A 16,401-nucleotide genomic window follows, 5' to 3' on the forward strand; every position below is an offset into this window, starting at 1 on the left:
AGATGCAAGCCCATACGACAAAATTAATTAAGATTCCTGATCTTAAAATTCATTCAGATTTCATGTCTGACCCCAGTTCAGACCCTATAATGAATCCAAGCCAGATGTCAAATTAATTGAAACCCCAATCCAGGTCATAGACCTTATCATATTGTAAATTTAATGGCTGTCTCTATTCTATACCATTGAATCCATAGGAGTTTCCATATAACTTCACATGGTAAACAAGGTATGCAGTCCAGAAGACAGGTTTCTATGGAAAGTGATGGAGGAACTAATAACATACAATGTAAGGGACTGATACACAAGGACTAAGCAATGACCCAGTTACATTTTTTCTTCAATCTGCAAGGTGTAGTAAACTGACTTTCTAGCAAGCATATCTCTAATATCTCTAATTCTAAAACCATTTTTTTTTTTATAAAGGAATTGTTTTACTTCTTGGGGCAATGTCCTAGTGTTTCTATAGAAACAGCATATATGATGTGACAAACGGCATGAAATAAAGAGCAGAGAATTTATGCTGAATATCCCATTTCTGTCCATGCTATAACCTGGCCAAACTAACACTGCTAATTGAGGTAATCTCCATAATATCATAAGGATTACTTTCCACACACAAACTGCTTCCTTTGAACTAACCTTCCCAGAGGATTTAGAGCAATATACTCTATACAGGAAAGAAGTCATAACATCTATTTGTTTCCACTTCATGGTATCTTTTTTAGATCACTATGTGATCCCTGGTTTGCCCAGACAACTATATTAAAACCTGTTCAACAAGAAATGCATAGCATCCTTCTACTAAGGAAGGATTTGTAGTTTTTTGTACGATAAACTTTTTAAAAAAAAAAAAATTTTGATCACGATACATAAAGGTCTTTAAAGGAGATGTCTGGTCTTAAGCTACACGTCTGCAGTCAATCCTCACATTTAGTGCACTACGTGCTGTGAGAATTCTCCGGTGCCAGCACTGGGAGCGGAGAGCGCGTGACCGGAAGTATGCGATTTGCATACCGACAAGACTTGTAGCACAGACTCGAAGCTTAAGACCAGTCAACCCCTTTAAATATTCCAGTTTTTACATTGCCTATTAGAACAAATGCAGTAAATAGACAGATTCTGTCTCCTGCAGATTATCTGTAAGCTTTACCTTGTAGACTGGGAAAGAATAAACAGAAGAAACTCACTTTTTTGAAAATGCCACTTTAGGTTACATTAACATGGTCTGCATAAAGGAGTTGTCAACTACTGGGACAACCCCTTCAAAATCCCTATATTTCCCCGCAATAAAATAATAACACGTACACTCACATCCGGTGCTGACACTGTTCCAGCGGTATTGGCACTGGCTCACTGTGGCCACTCAATGGCCGCTTCACACCCCCTTCTTTGAACAAATCAGGCATCCGGAGGAAGAGATAGAGCAGCTGCAGCTATGACATCCTCCAAACATCAGTTACGTCCAAAGGAGGGGACAGTGCAGCAGCTGCTGATTGGCTGCAGGGATTGCATGACACTGTTATGTCATGCGATTCCTGTAGTCAATCATCCCCAGGAGAGCCAGTGCCGGTGCAGTTACAGAGGGTTTACTTGGGGAAATATAGGGATTGAGAAGGGTTTGTCAAAGTAGTGAACAACCCTCTTAATTAATCAGGCGAGTCACGTCTGCAATTTACAGCTACATATACCCAATCACATAGCAGATGGATATAGGAGCTGACTGTTATTTACAAGCTCTAGCCTGGTCTGTAAATAAAACAAAAACTAGACCATGCTGCAATTTTTTTTTTCACATAGGTTCTTGAGAAAAATAGACTGTGTGAACTAGCACGTAGGCTAACATTGGGTCCGTGTGCTGTCCATTTTCCACATGGACTGCACACGGACTCAATATAAAGTCCATGATACTGATCTCGGGCAACCTTTGTCATTTATCTTGGGCCTCTCACATCAGATAACCATGGCAGGCAACCATGGTCATTGCGTTGGCTTGGGATTTGCGTCTACAGTCAAAAAAACTCCCTGAGGTATCATCTTTTGGGACGTCTTTTAATTATACAGTGGTGGCCAAAAGTATTGGCACCCCTGCAATTCTGTCAGATAATACTCAGTTTCTTCCTGAAAATGATTGCAATCACAAATTCTTTGGTCTTATTATCTTCATTTAATTTGCTTGCAAGGAAAAAACACAAAAGAGAATGAAGCAAAAATCAAATCATTGATCATTTCACACAAAACTCCAAAAATGGGCCAGACAAAAGTATTGGCACCCTCAGCCTAATACTTGGTTGCACAACCTTTAGCCAAAATAACTGCGAACAACCGCTTCCGGTAACCATCAATGAGTTTCTTACAATGCTCTGCTGGAATTGTAGACCATTCTTCTTTGGCAAACTGCTCCAGGTCCCTGATATTTGAAGGGTGCCTTCTCCAAACTGCCATTTTGAGATCTCTCCACAGGTGTTCTATGGGATTCAGGTCTGGACTCATTGCTGGCCACCTTAGAAGTCTCCAGTGCTTTCTCTCAAACCATTTTATAGTGTTTTTGGAAGTGTGTTTTGGGTCATTGTCCTGCTGGAAGACCCATGACCTCTGAGGGAGACCCAGCTTTCTCACACTGGGCCCTACATTTTGCTGCAAAATTTGTTGGTAGTCTTCAGACTTCATAATACTATGCACACGGTCAAGCAGTCCAGTGCCAGAGGCAGCAAAGCAACCCCAAAACATCAGGGAACCTCCGCCATGTTTGACTGCCTCTTTTTTTTTTCTGTACACTCTATGTTGATGCTTTTTCCCAAAAAGCTCTAACTTTTGTCTCATCTGACCAGAGAACATTCTTCCAAAACGTTTTAGGCTTTCTCAGGTAAGTTTTGGCGAACTCCAGCCTGGCTTTTTTATGTCTCGGGGTAAGAAGTGGGGTCTTCCTGGGTATCCTACCATACAGTCCCTTTTCATTCAGACGCCGGCTGATAGTACGGGTTGACACTGTTGTACCCTCGGACTGCAGGGCAGCTTGAACTTGTTTGGATGTTAGTCGAGGTTCTTTATCCACCATCCGCACAATCTTGCATTGAAATCTCTCGTCAATTTTTCTTTTCCGCCCACATCTAGGGAGGTTAGCCACAGTGCCATGGGCTTTAAACTTCTTGATGACACTGCGCACGGAAGACACAGGAACATTCAGGTCTTTGGAGATGGACTTGTAGCCTTGACATTGCTCATGCTTCCTCACAATTTGGTTTCTCAAGTCCTCAGACAGTTCTTTGGTCTTCTTTCTTTTCTCCATGCTCAATGTGGTACACACAAGGACACAGGACAGAGGTTGAGTCAACTTTAATCCATGTTAACTGGCTTCAAGTGTGATTTAGTTATTGCCAACACCTGTTAGGTGCCACAGGTAAGTTACAGGTGCTGTTAATTACACGAATTAGAGAAGCATCACATGATTTTTCAAAGGGTGCCAATACTTTTGTCCACCCCCTTTTTTAGGTTTGGTGTGGAATTATATCCAATTTGGCTTTAGGACAATTCTTTTTGTGTTTTTTTCATTGAAGACAAATTAAATGAAGAGAATAATACCAAAGAATTTGTGATTGCAATCATTTTCAGGAAGAAACTGAGTATTATCTGACAGAATTGCAGGGGTGCCAATACTTTTGGCCACCACTGTAGCTATATCTGTATCTGTATTGACAACCAATAATCAGCTTTACAAGGCTATTCAATAGTATATCTGCCCAGTAATGTGGTTTCACTCTTCCCCCTTGATAGTGAATAACTAAGAAGATACACCATCTATGAGTCTTAAGAATCTGGGTGACAACATGCATGGCCCTAGTTAAATGTCTTAACATGCATGATCATTAAAGGGATATTCCCATCTTGTAAAATTAGTGAGCAAGCAATATACCATCACCTTAGTATCAGTGGGTGTCAGATCTATGGGACCCTGACAAATCCTGATAATGAACGAACTTCAGCGCTGAGCCCTTGCATGTACAGTGTAAAAAACGTGGTATACTACACTTTTTAACCGGCCAACCAAACAGTCTCCAGATATTTATACTAAAAATACACTTTATCGGTATATGTTTACATTTGCAAAAGTTTTGTATTTACTAACACACATCTGATGTACCAAATGTGGTGTGAAAAGGCAACATACCTATTGGTATCTTTATTAGCAAAACCTACAAGTTTATTTTTGTACTTTTTTCTACAAATGTTGAAATACATTTTTGTACATTTCACCTGTCCCCAAAAATAGCCATTCCTCATAGCTTTATAGTGAGGAATCTCGAACTGGAAATTCACTGGAGATTATTGACTGTCAGCAGGCAGAAGTAAATAATTAATGCGCACACTGGATTTGCTGGTTGTCCATTCAATTGCCATCAGCTTTGTCACACATACTATGTTCAGTATTTTTACATGTGCCATTATGACCTTAAATAACACAGCATGAAGCAAAAAATGTGTTTATAAGAGATGAGCGAATCTTTTGAAATTCAAATTTACCAGCTCCACCAAATTGTTCCCAAAATTTGTTCTGCGGCAAATTGATACGCTGCAAATTAAAAGAATTGCAAAGTCTTCAATTGCCCTGCAAAAACATGAATACCGCTCTGAAGTCTACTAGGAATGTATCTAACCCCTTTAAAGCTCTTTAACACAAACACATCCTTCGATTTCCATGAGTCTCATGTAAGTTCTCTCTGTGTTTTTCATGAATAAAACACGTACCCCTTTCACGCTATGGGGCTGTTCACATGGTCGCGTTTTTTTGTGGACAGAACAGGCCACAAAAAAATCACATAGAAATGTCCATTTTTGATCAGAGTCACAAATTAAAATTAACCATACGAGTCTATGGATCCGTAAAAATCATGGACAGCACAAAGAGGACCTCAGTGTGCTATCCGTGTGCTGTCCATTATTAACATTGTAATGAATAGGAGAAGCTTTGTAACTTATTTATTTTTTCATCTGTGAAAATCACTGCTGAAACACAGATGATAAAAACTGACACCCTGACCAAATATTACTGATGAAACGCGGATCCAAAACACTGATGAACAATGGTCCATTTTCTTTAAGTATGATAAAAATCACGGACTTCCTCATTCATATCTTCTGGAAATGTAGTCTTATTAACCATTTTTAGGGCATGGTGGGAGGTTGGTAGAGAGCCTCTTCTACATTCGCCTTCCCCGGGACCTCCTAAATTACTTACTGAAGATTTGTCACCCCCCCCCAAATTCATCTAGATCCATATGGACAACTGAAGGAAGTCCCTTAACCACACCCTGGAGAAATTGACAGAGATATGGGACCTCAGAAATGTCTATGACGCCACAACCAACTGCCTAAAAGCTTGATGGAGTCACGACCATAATACCGCTTTCCTTGATCCCTTTTCTTACTCCTTGTTTTGTGGTATGTAACCCAAACATCCCTCATTTTAATCTTCTCTTTTCTTGTCAAACATTGAATTGTACATGTTACTCAGAGAGTAAGATTTTATTATTCTTGTAAAATTGAAATAAAAATGACTGTTCTAAAAATCACGGACATCTGAATTAGGCCATTGTAATGTTAAAGTGACCTCAACATATATGGCAATGGGTAAACAGGTAGTAACTGTTGTGCTGTCACACACTATTTTTACAATTTCTTCAGTGTTTTATGAATTTCTCCCCTATCTCAATGGCTAAGCTGTGAGCTGTAAAGGCCTCTCACTATCCAGATTCAACACAAAATGGCTGCTTTTTTGGTTCCTGCTTTTATACAGGCTATGATACTCCCTCCTGATTGGCTAAGCTATACCATGTGATGTTATAGCTGAAAGGCATTATAGGGAAATCGGCTCAGTTGAGGTCGAGGTCGTGTGAGTCTTATCTCCTTGATGTAATCTTCAATGAGTAAAATGGAGGCAGTATGAATCGAATCGTAAATTGTTTGAATTAGCCGGGTTCAGTGAATTCCTAAATTCAATTTGCATTGAATCAATTCGCTCACTTTTAGTATTTTTGTATTAATCAGATTAGTTCAGGAATACTGTGTATTCATGTGTTTTGCAAGACAATAAATTTTGGATTTCACGCAATCTCTAAAACTATGATTTGATCCATCTAGAGTTTTAGGATGTGTGCACATGATTTTTTTTTAGGTTGTTAAAAATGACAAGTGCACACAGATTTTTTTAGGAGTTTTTGGAGTGGAAACCTTCAAATCATCCTCAAAAAGTCAAAATTCCTCAAATACTTTTGAGTTTTCATTCAGTTTTTTTCTTTGAAAACTTAGCAAAAAGACTCATACCCAGCAAATGTTTTTCCCTTATTGGCTATGTGCACATAGTTTTTTGAGGAGGCTTTGGAGCAAATACTGAGAGACAACTCTCCAAATCATCAGCACAAATGGAAAACTCCTCAAAAACTTAGATGTTCTACCCAGTTTCTGCTCCAAAAACTCTGCAAAAAAAACTCTTTGAGGAGTTTTTGGTCAAGTTTTTCTTTTTCTGAAGTGTTTTCAAAGTGTTTTTGATGCGTTTTGGAAGAGGTTTTTTTTTCACAAAACATTTTTGCGGACTTTTGATTGGACAGTACTGAGTATGGAGCGTATTTCATCATGAGCTGCCTCGAAAAAGTAAAATGCGCTTTCTTTTTTCCCACCAGGTATTTTTCAAAACCTAAAGTAGAAAAAATGCTTGGGACACTTACCAAATAAACAGCAAATTGGTTTTATAGTAGAAAAGAATAAAAGTCTTTCAAACATTTTTAGAGTATGTGCTTGGAAAACTCAGCAGATTTGCCTGAAATTAAAAGATGTCGTATACACAAACCTTTGGCCTGCTTGTTAGTAGTTTTCAGAAAAAAAAGTTTTTTTCTGCAATGGGTTAAATGAACAGAAAAATAGAGGAAAACAAAAACAGGTAATGTATTTCTATGCAGCTGTCATGTGGATGCATTGTGGAGTCAGACATTCCCGTTTCATATACAGGTGCACGCCTCTTCGTGAATCTAGAGCAGTGTTTCCCAAACCCCATCCTCACGGACCCCCACAGGTCATGTTTTCAGGATCTCCTTAGTATTGCACAGGTGAGAGAATTCCTGATGCCTTGATGATACTTCAATCACCTGTGTAATACTAAGGAGATCCTGAAAACATGACCTGTGGGGGGCCGTGAGGATGGGGTTGGGAAACACTGATCTAGAGAATCTGATGAGCGACATGCACCTCCGTGCGCTACGCCACAAATCTTACTCCAGTCAGGGACTAGAGTGAGATTACTGGTATCAAGAACACCACAGCTTGTCATGTATTAAACGAGCTGAGGACAAATACAAGACATCTACACATTTGACACAAAATTAGTGAATTAGCATACCATACAATTGATGATAACATCATAGTATAGAAGCTTATATTACCTTTGTGAGAGAAATATAACTGTACAGTTTCCATTTGTAAGCTCTCAGCTTGCTTAGCAGACTCCATGCATAACATTAGGTTATAATTACGCCTAATTTCCACAATACTCATAAATGCATTCAGCGCCTTATAAATAAATGATAACAAGTGTCTGTCACTAAGAATCGCCCCAGTTTCATGACAGCTGCTACAAGTGGATCCTGGACCGCAGAAAACACTAGCAGAAATAAGGCGTAAAATCCCCATCTCACACAATATTCCTGGTACAGGCCTTGCTGTGTAGGGTAACAGGGTGCTGTCTGACGGATTTGAGCATACACCATCGACGGACATTTTAACGACCATGCCTTTCAAAAGAGATTTTTTTTGCTTATAAAATCCACATCATAGTAACTAAATGCATGTTTGACTGAGACAAATGTTCATATTAATAGGGCGGGATAAAAGGGGAAAGCTGTTGGCTCAAACTTCATTCATCTGGTAGAACAGCTGACAATTATATTAATATACCAGGGCAGCACGATTTCAGCCAAAAATATCCCCCGAGTTCAGTTAAAAATTTGTGTAGCATTTTTATGATGTCACCATGCTTTAAAGTTTGACAAAGGTATTGGCCATTTTAGTCCTTTTTAGTAGAGTTCTAAACTGTACCATCATCACAAAGCACCACTCCAGTGGGTTTTTCATTGCAGTGCTGGAGTGGTGCTTCTAATGTAACGCCGTCTACACTGTCTATCGCTGCCGCTCCCGCCTGTCTACAGCAGTTTGTAACCTGCCTCATCGCTCCAGTGTTTGCTGGAATGAGCCAGGGGTCGCTTTTCAATGTAAGTCTATGAAAGCCTCGTTCTGGCTCTCATAGACTTGCACTGAGAGTTGTGACGTAACTTCTGACTTATAGACAGTCAGAAATTGCTGTCACAAGATGACGCCCTCAATACTCAGCCAATCACTACCCACAGTGATGACCCACCTGAGTCAGTGATTGCCTAAGCAGGCAGTACTGGAAATTTCTGGTGTGTAGCGGTCAAGGACAGAAAGCAGAAACCAACTGGGACCAGGTGAACACTGGAACAACAGCTGCAAGGGATTAAGGAAGGTGGGTATTAAAGGGGTTCTCCAGCCAAATCTTATTTATTACTAGTGATGAGCGCAAGTGTCCGTTACTCGAGTTTGCTGAGGGTGCTCGGGTATGCACCGAGTATCGCGGGTGCTTGAGTGACATGTTCGAGTCCCCGCGGCCGCATGTTTCGCAGCTGTTAGACAGCTACAAAACATGCAGGGATTGTCAGGCAATCCCCACATGTTTTGTGGCTATTAGTACGGGGACTCGGACATGTTACTATTACCTACAGTATCTTGGGAATATCCATCAGTTTCAGCCATCCTGAGGATATTAATCACTTTCAGATAGGTAGTGTTCAGACACCAGGCATTCCAATAATAAGCTGCTAGTAGCTCTGGCAGTGGCCACATGTAAGCAATGAATGTTGCTGCTATTGAGTACTACACATCAGTTCCTATTCGAAAGAATAGGAGCTGATCTGCAGTACCTGGCAGTGGCAGCAACACATCTAATGGAACTGCACAGTGTAGCTCCATTCAATGTTTACATCCAGGAAAAGCTAATCACAGCTGATTGGTTGGGTTACTAGGTATCAGACCCCATAGACCTGATATTGATGATCTACTGCTTGCAGGGTGCAAGGGAACCCTGCTCAGCTGCCTACCCTAATGTTTGGAACGTTCTCTATGATACAGGTGGTGCGGTGGTGTAATCATGCCACCTGTGCCATTCTGCAGGAGCCGGGCCTAAAGAAGCCAGGCGTCAAAGTGATGGTGTTGAAGCATCAGCATCAACAGGTGAGTTCTTTCTAGGTGTGGGTGCATTTTTAAGCAGGAGTGCTGTGTGGACCATTGTTCGATCATGGGCACACTATGGAGCACTCTTTGATTAGGTGGCATAGTGTCAGGCCCAGTTTAATCAAGAAGTGCAGTGTTAGACACAGTTTTATCAGGAGCATAGTGTGGAGAACAGATTGATCAGTAGAACAGTGTATGGTACCAGTATGGGGAACAGTTTGGTCAGGGGGTAAAGTTTGAGTTACAGTTTGATCTGTGTAATCATTAGGCATATTATATTCAGGGGGCACAGTGTGTAGGGCACAATGTAACCAGAAGCACATTGTGAGAATGTTCTGCAGGAACAGAAGATATATCTGCAGCAATCTGCAGAGAAGAGTCCTGGCTGGGAGAAGATGTCATGGTGGTCTGAGCCAGATGGAAAAGAAAATCCCATTAGCGAAGAGATCACCTGTGAGTCACTGATGCCAATGTGTATTTTGCCACTGACTGTACTGTAGTCATTTGTATGGTTTATGATGTGAGGTAACATTCTTGTTTGGGAAATAACTAAACTCACTATATCTTTATTACTGTTATGGCCAAACTTGAAGCTATAGTTTTACAGAGTGCAAACGTCTATGGCAGTAGAGTAATCTGACTTAGTATGGGATTTTGTACTGAGCTTGGTTGTGGCTCTGTATATGTTCAGAATTCTGGTGCATTAAGCTTTCCTCTTATACTATAGTCGTACTTGAAACTTTTGTTTTGGAGGGTTGTAGCATAAAGTTGGGAAGCTTATTGCTTCCTGCCTTCACATGGAACACTATCCGAATAAATCATCTACACTCATCAATAGTACAAAACTTGCACATAATCTATACTGTGATGTGGTAAGCCAGATTGAAATCTGGAAGCGGAGGCACACTTTATAGGCGGAGGTTCTTTCTAGCAAACTACTGTTAGATATAATATATTTATTAGCATTTCACATTAATATATAGTGTATTTGGACTATTGTAAATATTTTATTGCAATAATATCTAGAGTATATAGAATATTGACATTTTTTCTTTTGGTTATGGAATAAGTTTCTATGGTGGAATACATGTTGCGTACCATAGATACAGATTTTTTGCATCCAAGTAGGGAACCTGTTAAAAATTTGAATCCCACGGCCTATGTTAGTAGAGGCGACTGAGCGACCTGTAACCCTAAATGACCAGAGAGGGCACAACGGCTATGTAGTAACTGACATATCTCATCCATGAACCCCACAATGTATAAATCATATATAAACAGTATAGATTGTACCATCCCCTGGAGTGAAACACGGAGGCAAGTGTAGAGTCATTGTAGATTATTAACTACCCCAAGTGAAGAAGTGGAAATAGGATAAGAATGACACTTACCCAGAAGATGACATTGAAGGCGAATATAAAATATTTGATGCAGCAGCTGACCTCAGGACCCTTGTAATGCTTCCCGGACATTGTGCGGGTGCATGAAGGCAAATCCCCTAGCTGGCTGCGGGGGAGATCAGGACTCAGAGCCCGGGAAGGAGCCAGGTGTAAGCCGTAGTGCCAGGCCTATAGCCTAGGGACCTCCAATCACTGTGTGCGCTGCTCGGTGTGTATGTGTGTGAGGGTGGGCTTCAACTAGAGCCCGTATATTGCAGTGTGCTGGGAACAGTGTGTGTACACTGGAGAAAATGCATCATCCGTGTGTGTGTGTATATATATATATATATATATATATATATATTCTGTACGGATGGAAGCCGTATGTGCAGCAGATCTACGGCACTGTGTCACTTAGCCATGCAGAGTGGACGTCAGTCCATGTTATGCCCTATGTGACAGCTTAATCCTCCGTCCGTCCCGCCCTCCCTCCCGGGTGATGTAGAGGATCCAGACTGATAGCAGCAGACAGAATAGCCGGCTTCCTCCAGCAGACACTCCTTCCATCCTGTCAGTGTGTGCACCCCTCCCTTCACTGTGCTCCAGCCCCCTCCCCTCAATTCACAGGGGTGGTAGTGTACTGTACACCACATGATACGGTTACACATCCCTCCTCACTGTATCCTTATTCCTAAGTGTGTATTGTTCTGATATATGTTGTGTTTGGACGTGTGTATATTGTATATAGCAAGCAGTCTTCTATACGGCTATAGATATGGGTGTTTGGTGGGGGGCAGAGGGGACGGGGGTTGTTCACTTGGATTTTTTGGGTTATTTGGGTTAAAACTGGCACTTGCCTGACCTGGCCTAAGCACGTTGGAGATAGACTGAAGCATGAGATGCCCGGCCAAACACTGCTACTGCAGGGGTAGATTGCGGGCTCAAGTCGGGAATTTTCATGTTTACCTATGGACTAAATATATACATACTGCATATATATATATATTCATAGTTAATAGAGAAACATATATCTATATATATATATAATATTGAGTTTAATATTAAAAAACATTTTTGCTGTTGTTCAGATTATTTATTGCTTCTTACTTGGGCAAGAGACCGCTATAGATGAGCTGGATGCTGCTGTTGCTGTTTCTCTTTTTTTGGGAAATCTTCTTCATGGCTGCTCCTTCGATTCGAACCAGTGACCTTTTGCTTGAGAATCAACCTGAGAACAGGTTGTGATTTGTAGTATACAGGAAGAAGAAGATTTTTTCACCACCAGGAGCAAAACAGTAACAATGCAGTGACATGGCAAGAATCTGCATAACTAATCATATTCTAAATAGTTCCAAGTCAAATTTATATATGAGATAGCCAAGATGATTGTCTATAAAATGATAGTAGTCTCACGTTCGAAGCAGCAGTGGATGGTGAGATATGGAGGCTGAAAGTCTAAAGTTCAAAATATTGTTACTCTCTTGCTCATCAGTGTATACCCACCACACCCTTCTCTTTTATGAACTATGGCCGTTACTCCTTCCCCCTTAAGAATTGTACCACCACACCATCAAGCCATATGAACTATGAACGCAATACCTTCCTACCTTACAGACTATGATGCCACACCTTCCTCCCTTATGAACTATGGTTTCCACACTGTCCCCACTTCACACTGTCCTTATCTCCACATTGCCTCCTCATGCTGCTCCTCCCTCCATGCTCTCCTGACCTTCAGTGTCACCCCATGCTGCAACCTCTCCATACTTTGCCCCCTCTTCATCGTGTTCAAACCCACACTACTCCTTTTCCATACTGTGCCACGTCTTCAAACTGTCCCTTCTCCATAGTGTGCCATTATACTATTCCTCACTCTGTACACTGATCTTGCCCATACCGTGCCCTCATATATCCTTTTTTTGTATACTGACCCCTACCATAGTGTACCCTTACACTATGGCCACCACACCATCCCCCCATATGAATTATGACCATCACACTGTCCGCCCTTATAAACTTTAACTGCCACACCATCATACCTTATGAACTATGATGTCACACCATTCTCCCTTATGGTCTTCCTACTGTCCCCACTTCACACTGTTCTGATCTTCACACTCTCCCCATGCTGCTGTCCATCTATGCTCTCCCTATCTTCTGTGTCCCTCCATGCTGCCACCTCTCCACACTTTGCTATCTCTTCCCAAAACTGTTCCTACCCACACTGCTCCCTTTTTCATACTGTGCCCTCTGTATACTGGCCCCACCCATCCTTTGTCCTCATACATCCTTCATAAACCAACGCTAGGTCCCAGCCAATAATAGCGGCACCAATCTCTCAACTTGAAATGTAGAGGATAAGCAATGAGAGAGTCATAATGATAAAAATTAACTTTTATTTAAATTATTAAAACGAAATGGGGTAAAACAGACATAACACACATAACCAAACCAGGGCCTAATAAAGGTCTTTAATACCAAATAAAGGTGCTCAATGTCAACAGTGCACATTAAAAAATGGATCAATCTCACCCATTTGTTATAAAGATTCAACGTAGGTAGATAATAATAATAATAATATTTTTTTATTTTTATAGAGCCAACATATTCCGCAGCACTTTACAATTTTAGGGGGGGCTTGAACAGACAAAAAAACATTACAGAATATGCATAACTCAGATATTAAAAGGAGTGAGGGCCCTGCTCGCAAGCTTACAGTTTATGAGGAAATAGGGGGATAATTTAGGAGCTCAAGGAGAATGGGGGAGAATGTGCTAAAATCCCCTGTCGTGCCCCTCATAATTGCTCCTGCCCTGATAAGGGCAATAATCTAGTGTGGTCTTAATATAGACAAAAAGTTAACCCAATAGAACCCTCCCAACGCGTTTCACGTAAGCAGGAATCATCAGGGGAGTGTTCAGGGGTTAGTAAGGTTCTATAGAAACTTAAAAACTGGAGTACATGTAAGTTACAAGGTGGAGTCCTGTAGTGACAGGAATCCCCACAATGGACGTGCAGAGTGCTACATAGTCTTAAGCAGTGCAAGGGTAAGGAGGCACTGAGATCCAAAATAGAAGGAAATAAATAGATCCTCAACAATTAGAGGCACCTCTTTTCCCGTTGAGGTGTCTGACGTCATATTTCTGGTGGGGAACCTGTACAAAGCAAGTCAGAAAGATGCACTCCCATGGTTGTGTGGCGCCCCTGAGGGTTCAGTGGCCGCAGAGATACTGCACCTCACCCAGAGGTGTGGTGTCTCCTTCTCTCAGGTAAGGAGGGCGTGCTGCCCGGAACTCCAACACCCGCATTCAACACTACACTACTCCAGGCCGGCTGGAAGGGCATTATGCACTTTTTCTGCTGCCCTGTCCCTGGCTGGAGTGGGGGGAACCAAAGAGAGGGGGAACCAGTAGTGGGTGTGGGTGGAGGATGTAGAATTGAGGAGCACCATTATAGGAGGTATATATAGGGAAGCCATCTTAGAGTAGATGGTTCAGAAGTTCAGTCAGTGTGTAGTAAGGAGAGGAGGGGAGCAGAGTCTCTTCAGGAGCTCTGCTCCATGACTGGGGCCTAGTAAGAGAGGCCCAGGAGGGGAGCAGAGGAGAAAGGCTCCGGTAACGTAAGAGATCCCAGGGGTACGGAAGGAGCAGGAAGACACCCGTACGCCCGAGTCTGCCAAGTGTCAGAGGGATCAGGCCGCAAGAAGGGAACCGGTCCCTGGACCAGCAGTGTTACTCCAGGTCTCGGCTGGAAAAACCGGAGGCTTCTGCACTTCCATGGTGCAGTTGCCACAACCTCACCCTAGTCACCGTGAAGGGCACCAAATAGGTCCGGGAACTCCACGTTACCCAGATTGACTTCAGAGTACCCGATCGGGACTTTGTGTGGAGAACCGCAAGGCAGGAGGGAGAAGACCCGGCGCGAGAAGTCGGTCTAGTAAGGAACATAAAGAAAGCGGGGTTCCGTCAAGCGCTCCTGATATACTTGAGAAAGTGCTGAACCCCTTGTCTTGTAGACGTAGTGCAACGCGGGAGGCTGACACCCGTACAGTGTACCTGAGGAACTTGAACAGAACTGTGAGTAAAACTCGGATGACTGCACTCCCCTGCCTCCGTCAGTTATTTCCGCTGCGCCATCTCTCTCTTCTGCACTGCAACGCCCAGCATCACCATCTGTACCTACACTGCCCCGGGGCCCCGCTCCGCCTGTGGGGAGCAGAAAAATCCCAGCTGCCATCCCATCACCCCCGGAGTTCTGCAGCAGCGCCGGTAACTATTACCGGAAACCTCAGGTGGCGTCACGAGACAAACTGTACACTAAAACCCCTTTTCAAGAGAGACCCCAGAGTACGGGCCCAGGAGCCGACTGCCGTGACATCCTAGACAAGGTAAAAGGCCCGGGTACCGAGTCCCCTATATCCCCCTGGGCGAGACAGTTGCATAGGGGCCGGGGGATGCGCTATGTAGCTCTTATTACTATTAGCCATGGTGATATGAGGCGCCTGACACATGACAGAGGCATGCCCATAATGGCAGTTAGTCGCACAGAACGAGAAGGACCCACCCATTGTGGGCATAGAAGGTACAAAAGGGCGCGAAGAGCTGTCCAGCCCTCCAGAGGTTATGCCTACCGGAGAAATTGTCCTGATTGGAAGTGCCAGTCCACAGTGGGGCGTGGTCGCTTCAGTAAAGTAAAGTGTAAGGAGTGACTCAGGAAGACATGCAGAGGAGATAGAGAAATGAGATGGTTGTTCAGTACAGACCAAAAGTTTGGACACACCTTCTCATTTAAAGATTTTTCTGTATTTTCTTGACTATGAAAATTTTACATTCACACTGAAGGCATCAAAACTATGAATTAACACATGTGGAATTATATAATTAACAAAAAAGTGTGAATCAACTGAAAATATGTCTTATATTCTAGGTTCTTCAAAGTAGCCACCTTTTGCTTTGATGACTGCTTTGAACACTCTTGGCATTCTCTTGATGAGCTTCAAGAGGTAGTTACCGGAAATGGTCTTCCAACAATCTTGAAGGAGTTCCCAGAGATGCTTAGCACTTGTTGGCCCTTTTGCCTTCACTCTGCGGTCCAGCTCACCCCAAACCATCTCGATTGGGTTCAGGTCTGGTGACTGTGGAGGCCAGGTCATCTGGTGTAGCACCCCATCACTCTCCTTCTTGGTCAAATAGCCCTTACACAGCCTGGAGGTGTGTTTGGGGTCATTGTCCTGTTGAAAAATAAATGATGGTCCAACTAAACGTAAACCGGATGGAATAGCATGCCACTGCAAGATGCTGTGGTAGCCATGCTGGTTCAGTATGCATTCAATTTTGAATAAATCCCCAACAGTGTCACCAGCAAAGCACCCCCACACCATCACACCTCCTCCTCCATGCTTCACGGTGGGAACCAGGCATGTAGAGTCCATCCGTTCACCTTTTCTGCGTCACACAAAGACACGGTGGTTGGAACCAAAGATCTCAAATTTGGACTCATCAGACCAAAGCACAGATTTCCACTGGTCTAATGTCCATTCCTTGTGTTCTTTAGGCCAAACAAGTCTCTTCTGCTTGTTGCCTGTCCTTAGCAATGGTTTCCTAGCAGCTATTTTACCATGAAGGCCTGCTGCACAAAGTCTCCTCCTAACAGTTGTTGAAGAGATGTGTCTGCTGCTAGAACTCTGTGTGGCATTGACCTGGTCTCTAATCTGAGCTGCTGTGAACCT

The 16,401-nt window shown here is 42.6% G+C and overlaps 1 protein-coding gene across 1 annotated transcript in view; it reads right to left on the reverse strand.

Annotated features, from left to right (window-relative positions):
- Window positions 1-11,185, reverse strand: part of LOC141153624 (tetraspanin-5) — a 211,342-nt gene extending 200,157 nt beyond the window's left edge. Inside the window, exon 1 of the mRNA XM_073638591.1 lies at window positions 10,686-11,185. Within this exon, the coding sequence (XP_073494692.1) occupies window positions 10,686-10,766 (81 nt within the window). The 5' untranslated portion in view covers window positions 10,767-11,185. The remainder of the gene's footprint in view (window positions 1-10,685) is intronic.
- Between the last annotated feature and the right edge of the window lie 5,216 nt (window positions 11,186-16,401).

This window comes from Phyllobates terribilis, unplaced genomic scaffold (assembly GCF_046119375.1).
Source record: "Phyllobates terribilis strain yellow unplaced genomic scaffold, ASM4611937v1 Scaffold_1__5_contigs__length_1240528914, whole genome shotgun sequence".
Lineage (NCBI taxonomy): Eukaryota > Metazoa > Chordata > Amphibia > Anura > Dendrobatidae > Phyllobates > Phyllobates terribilis.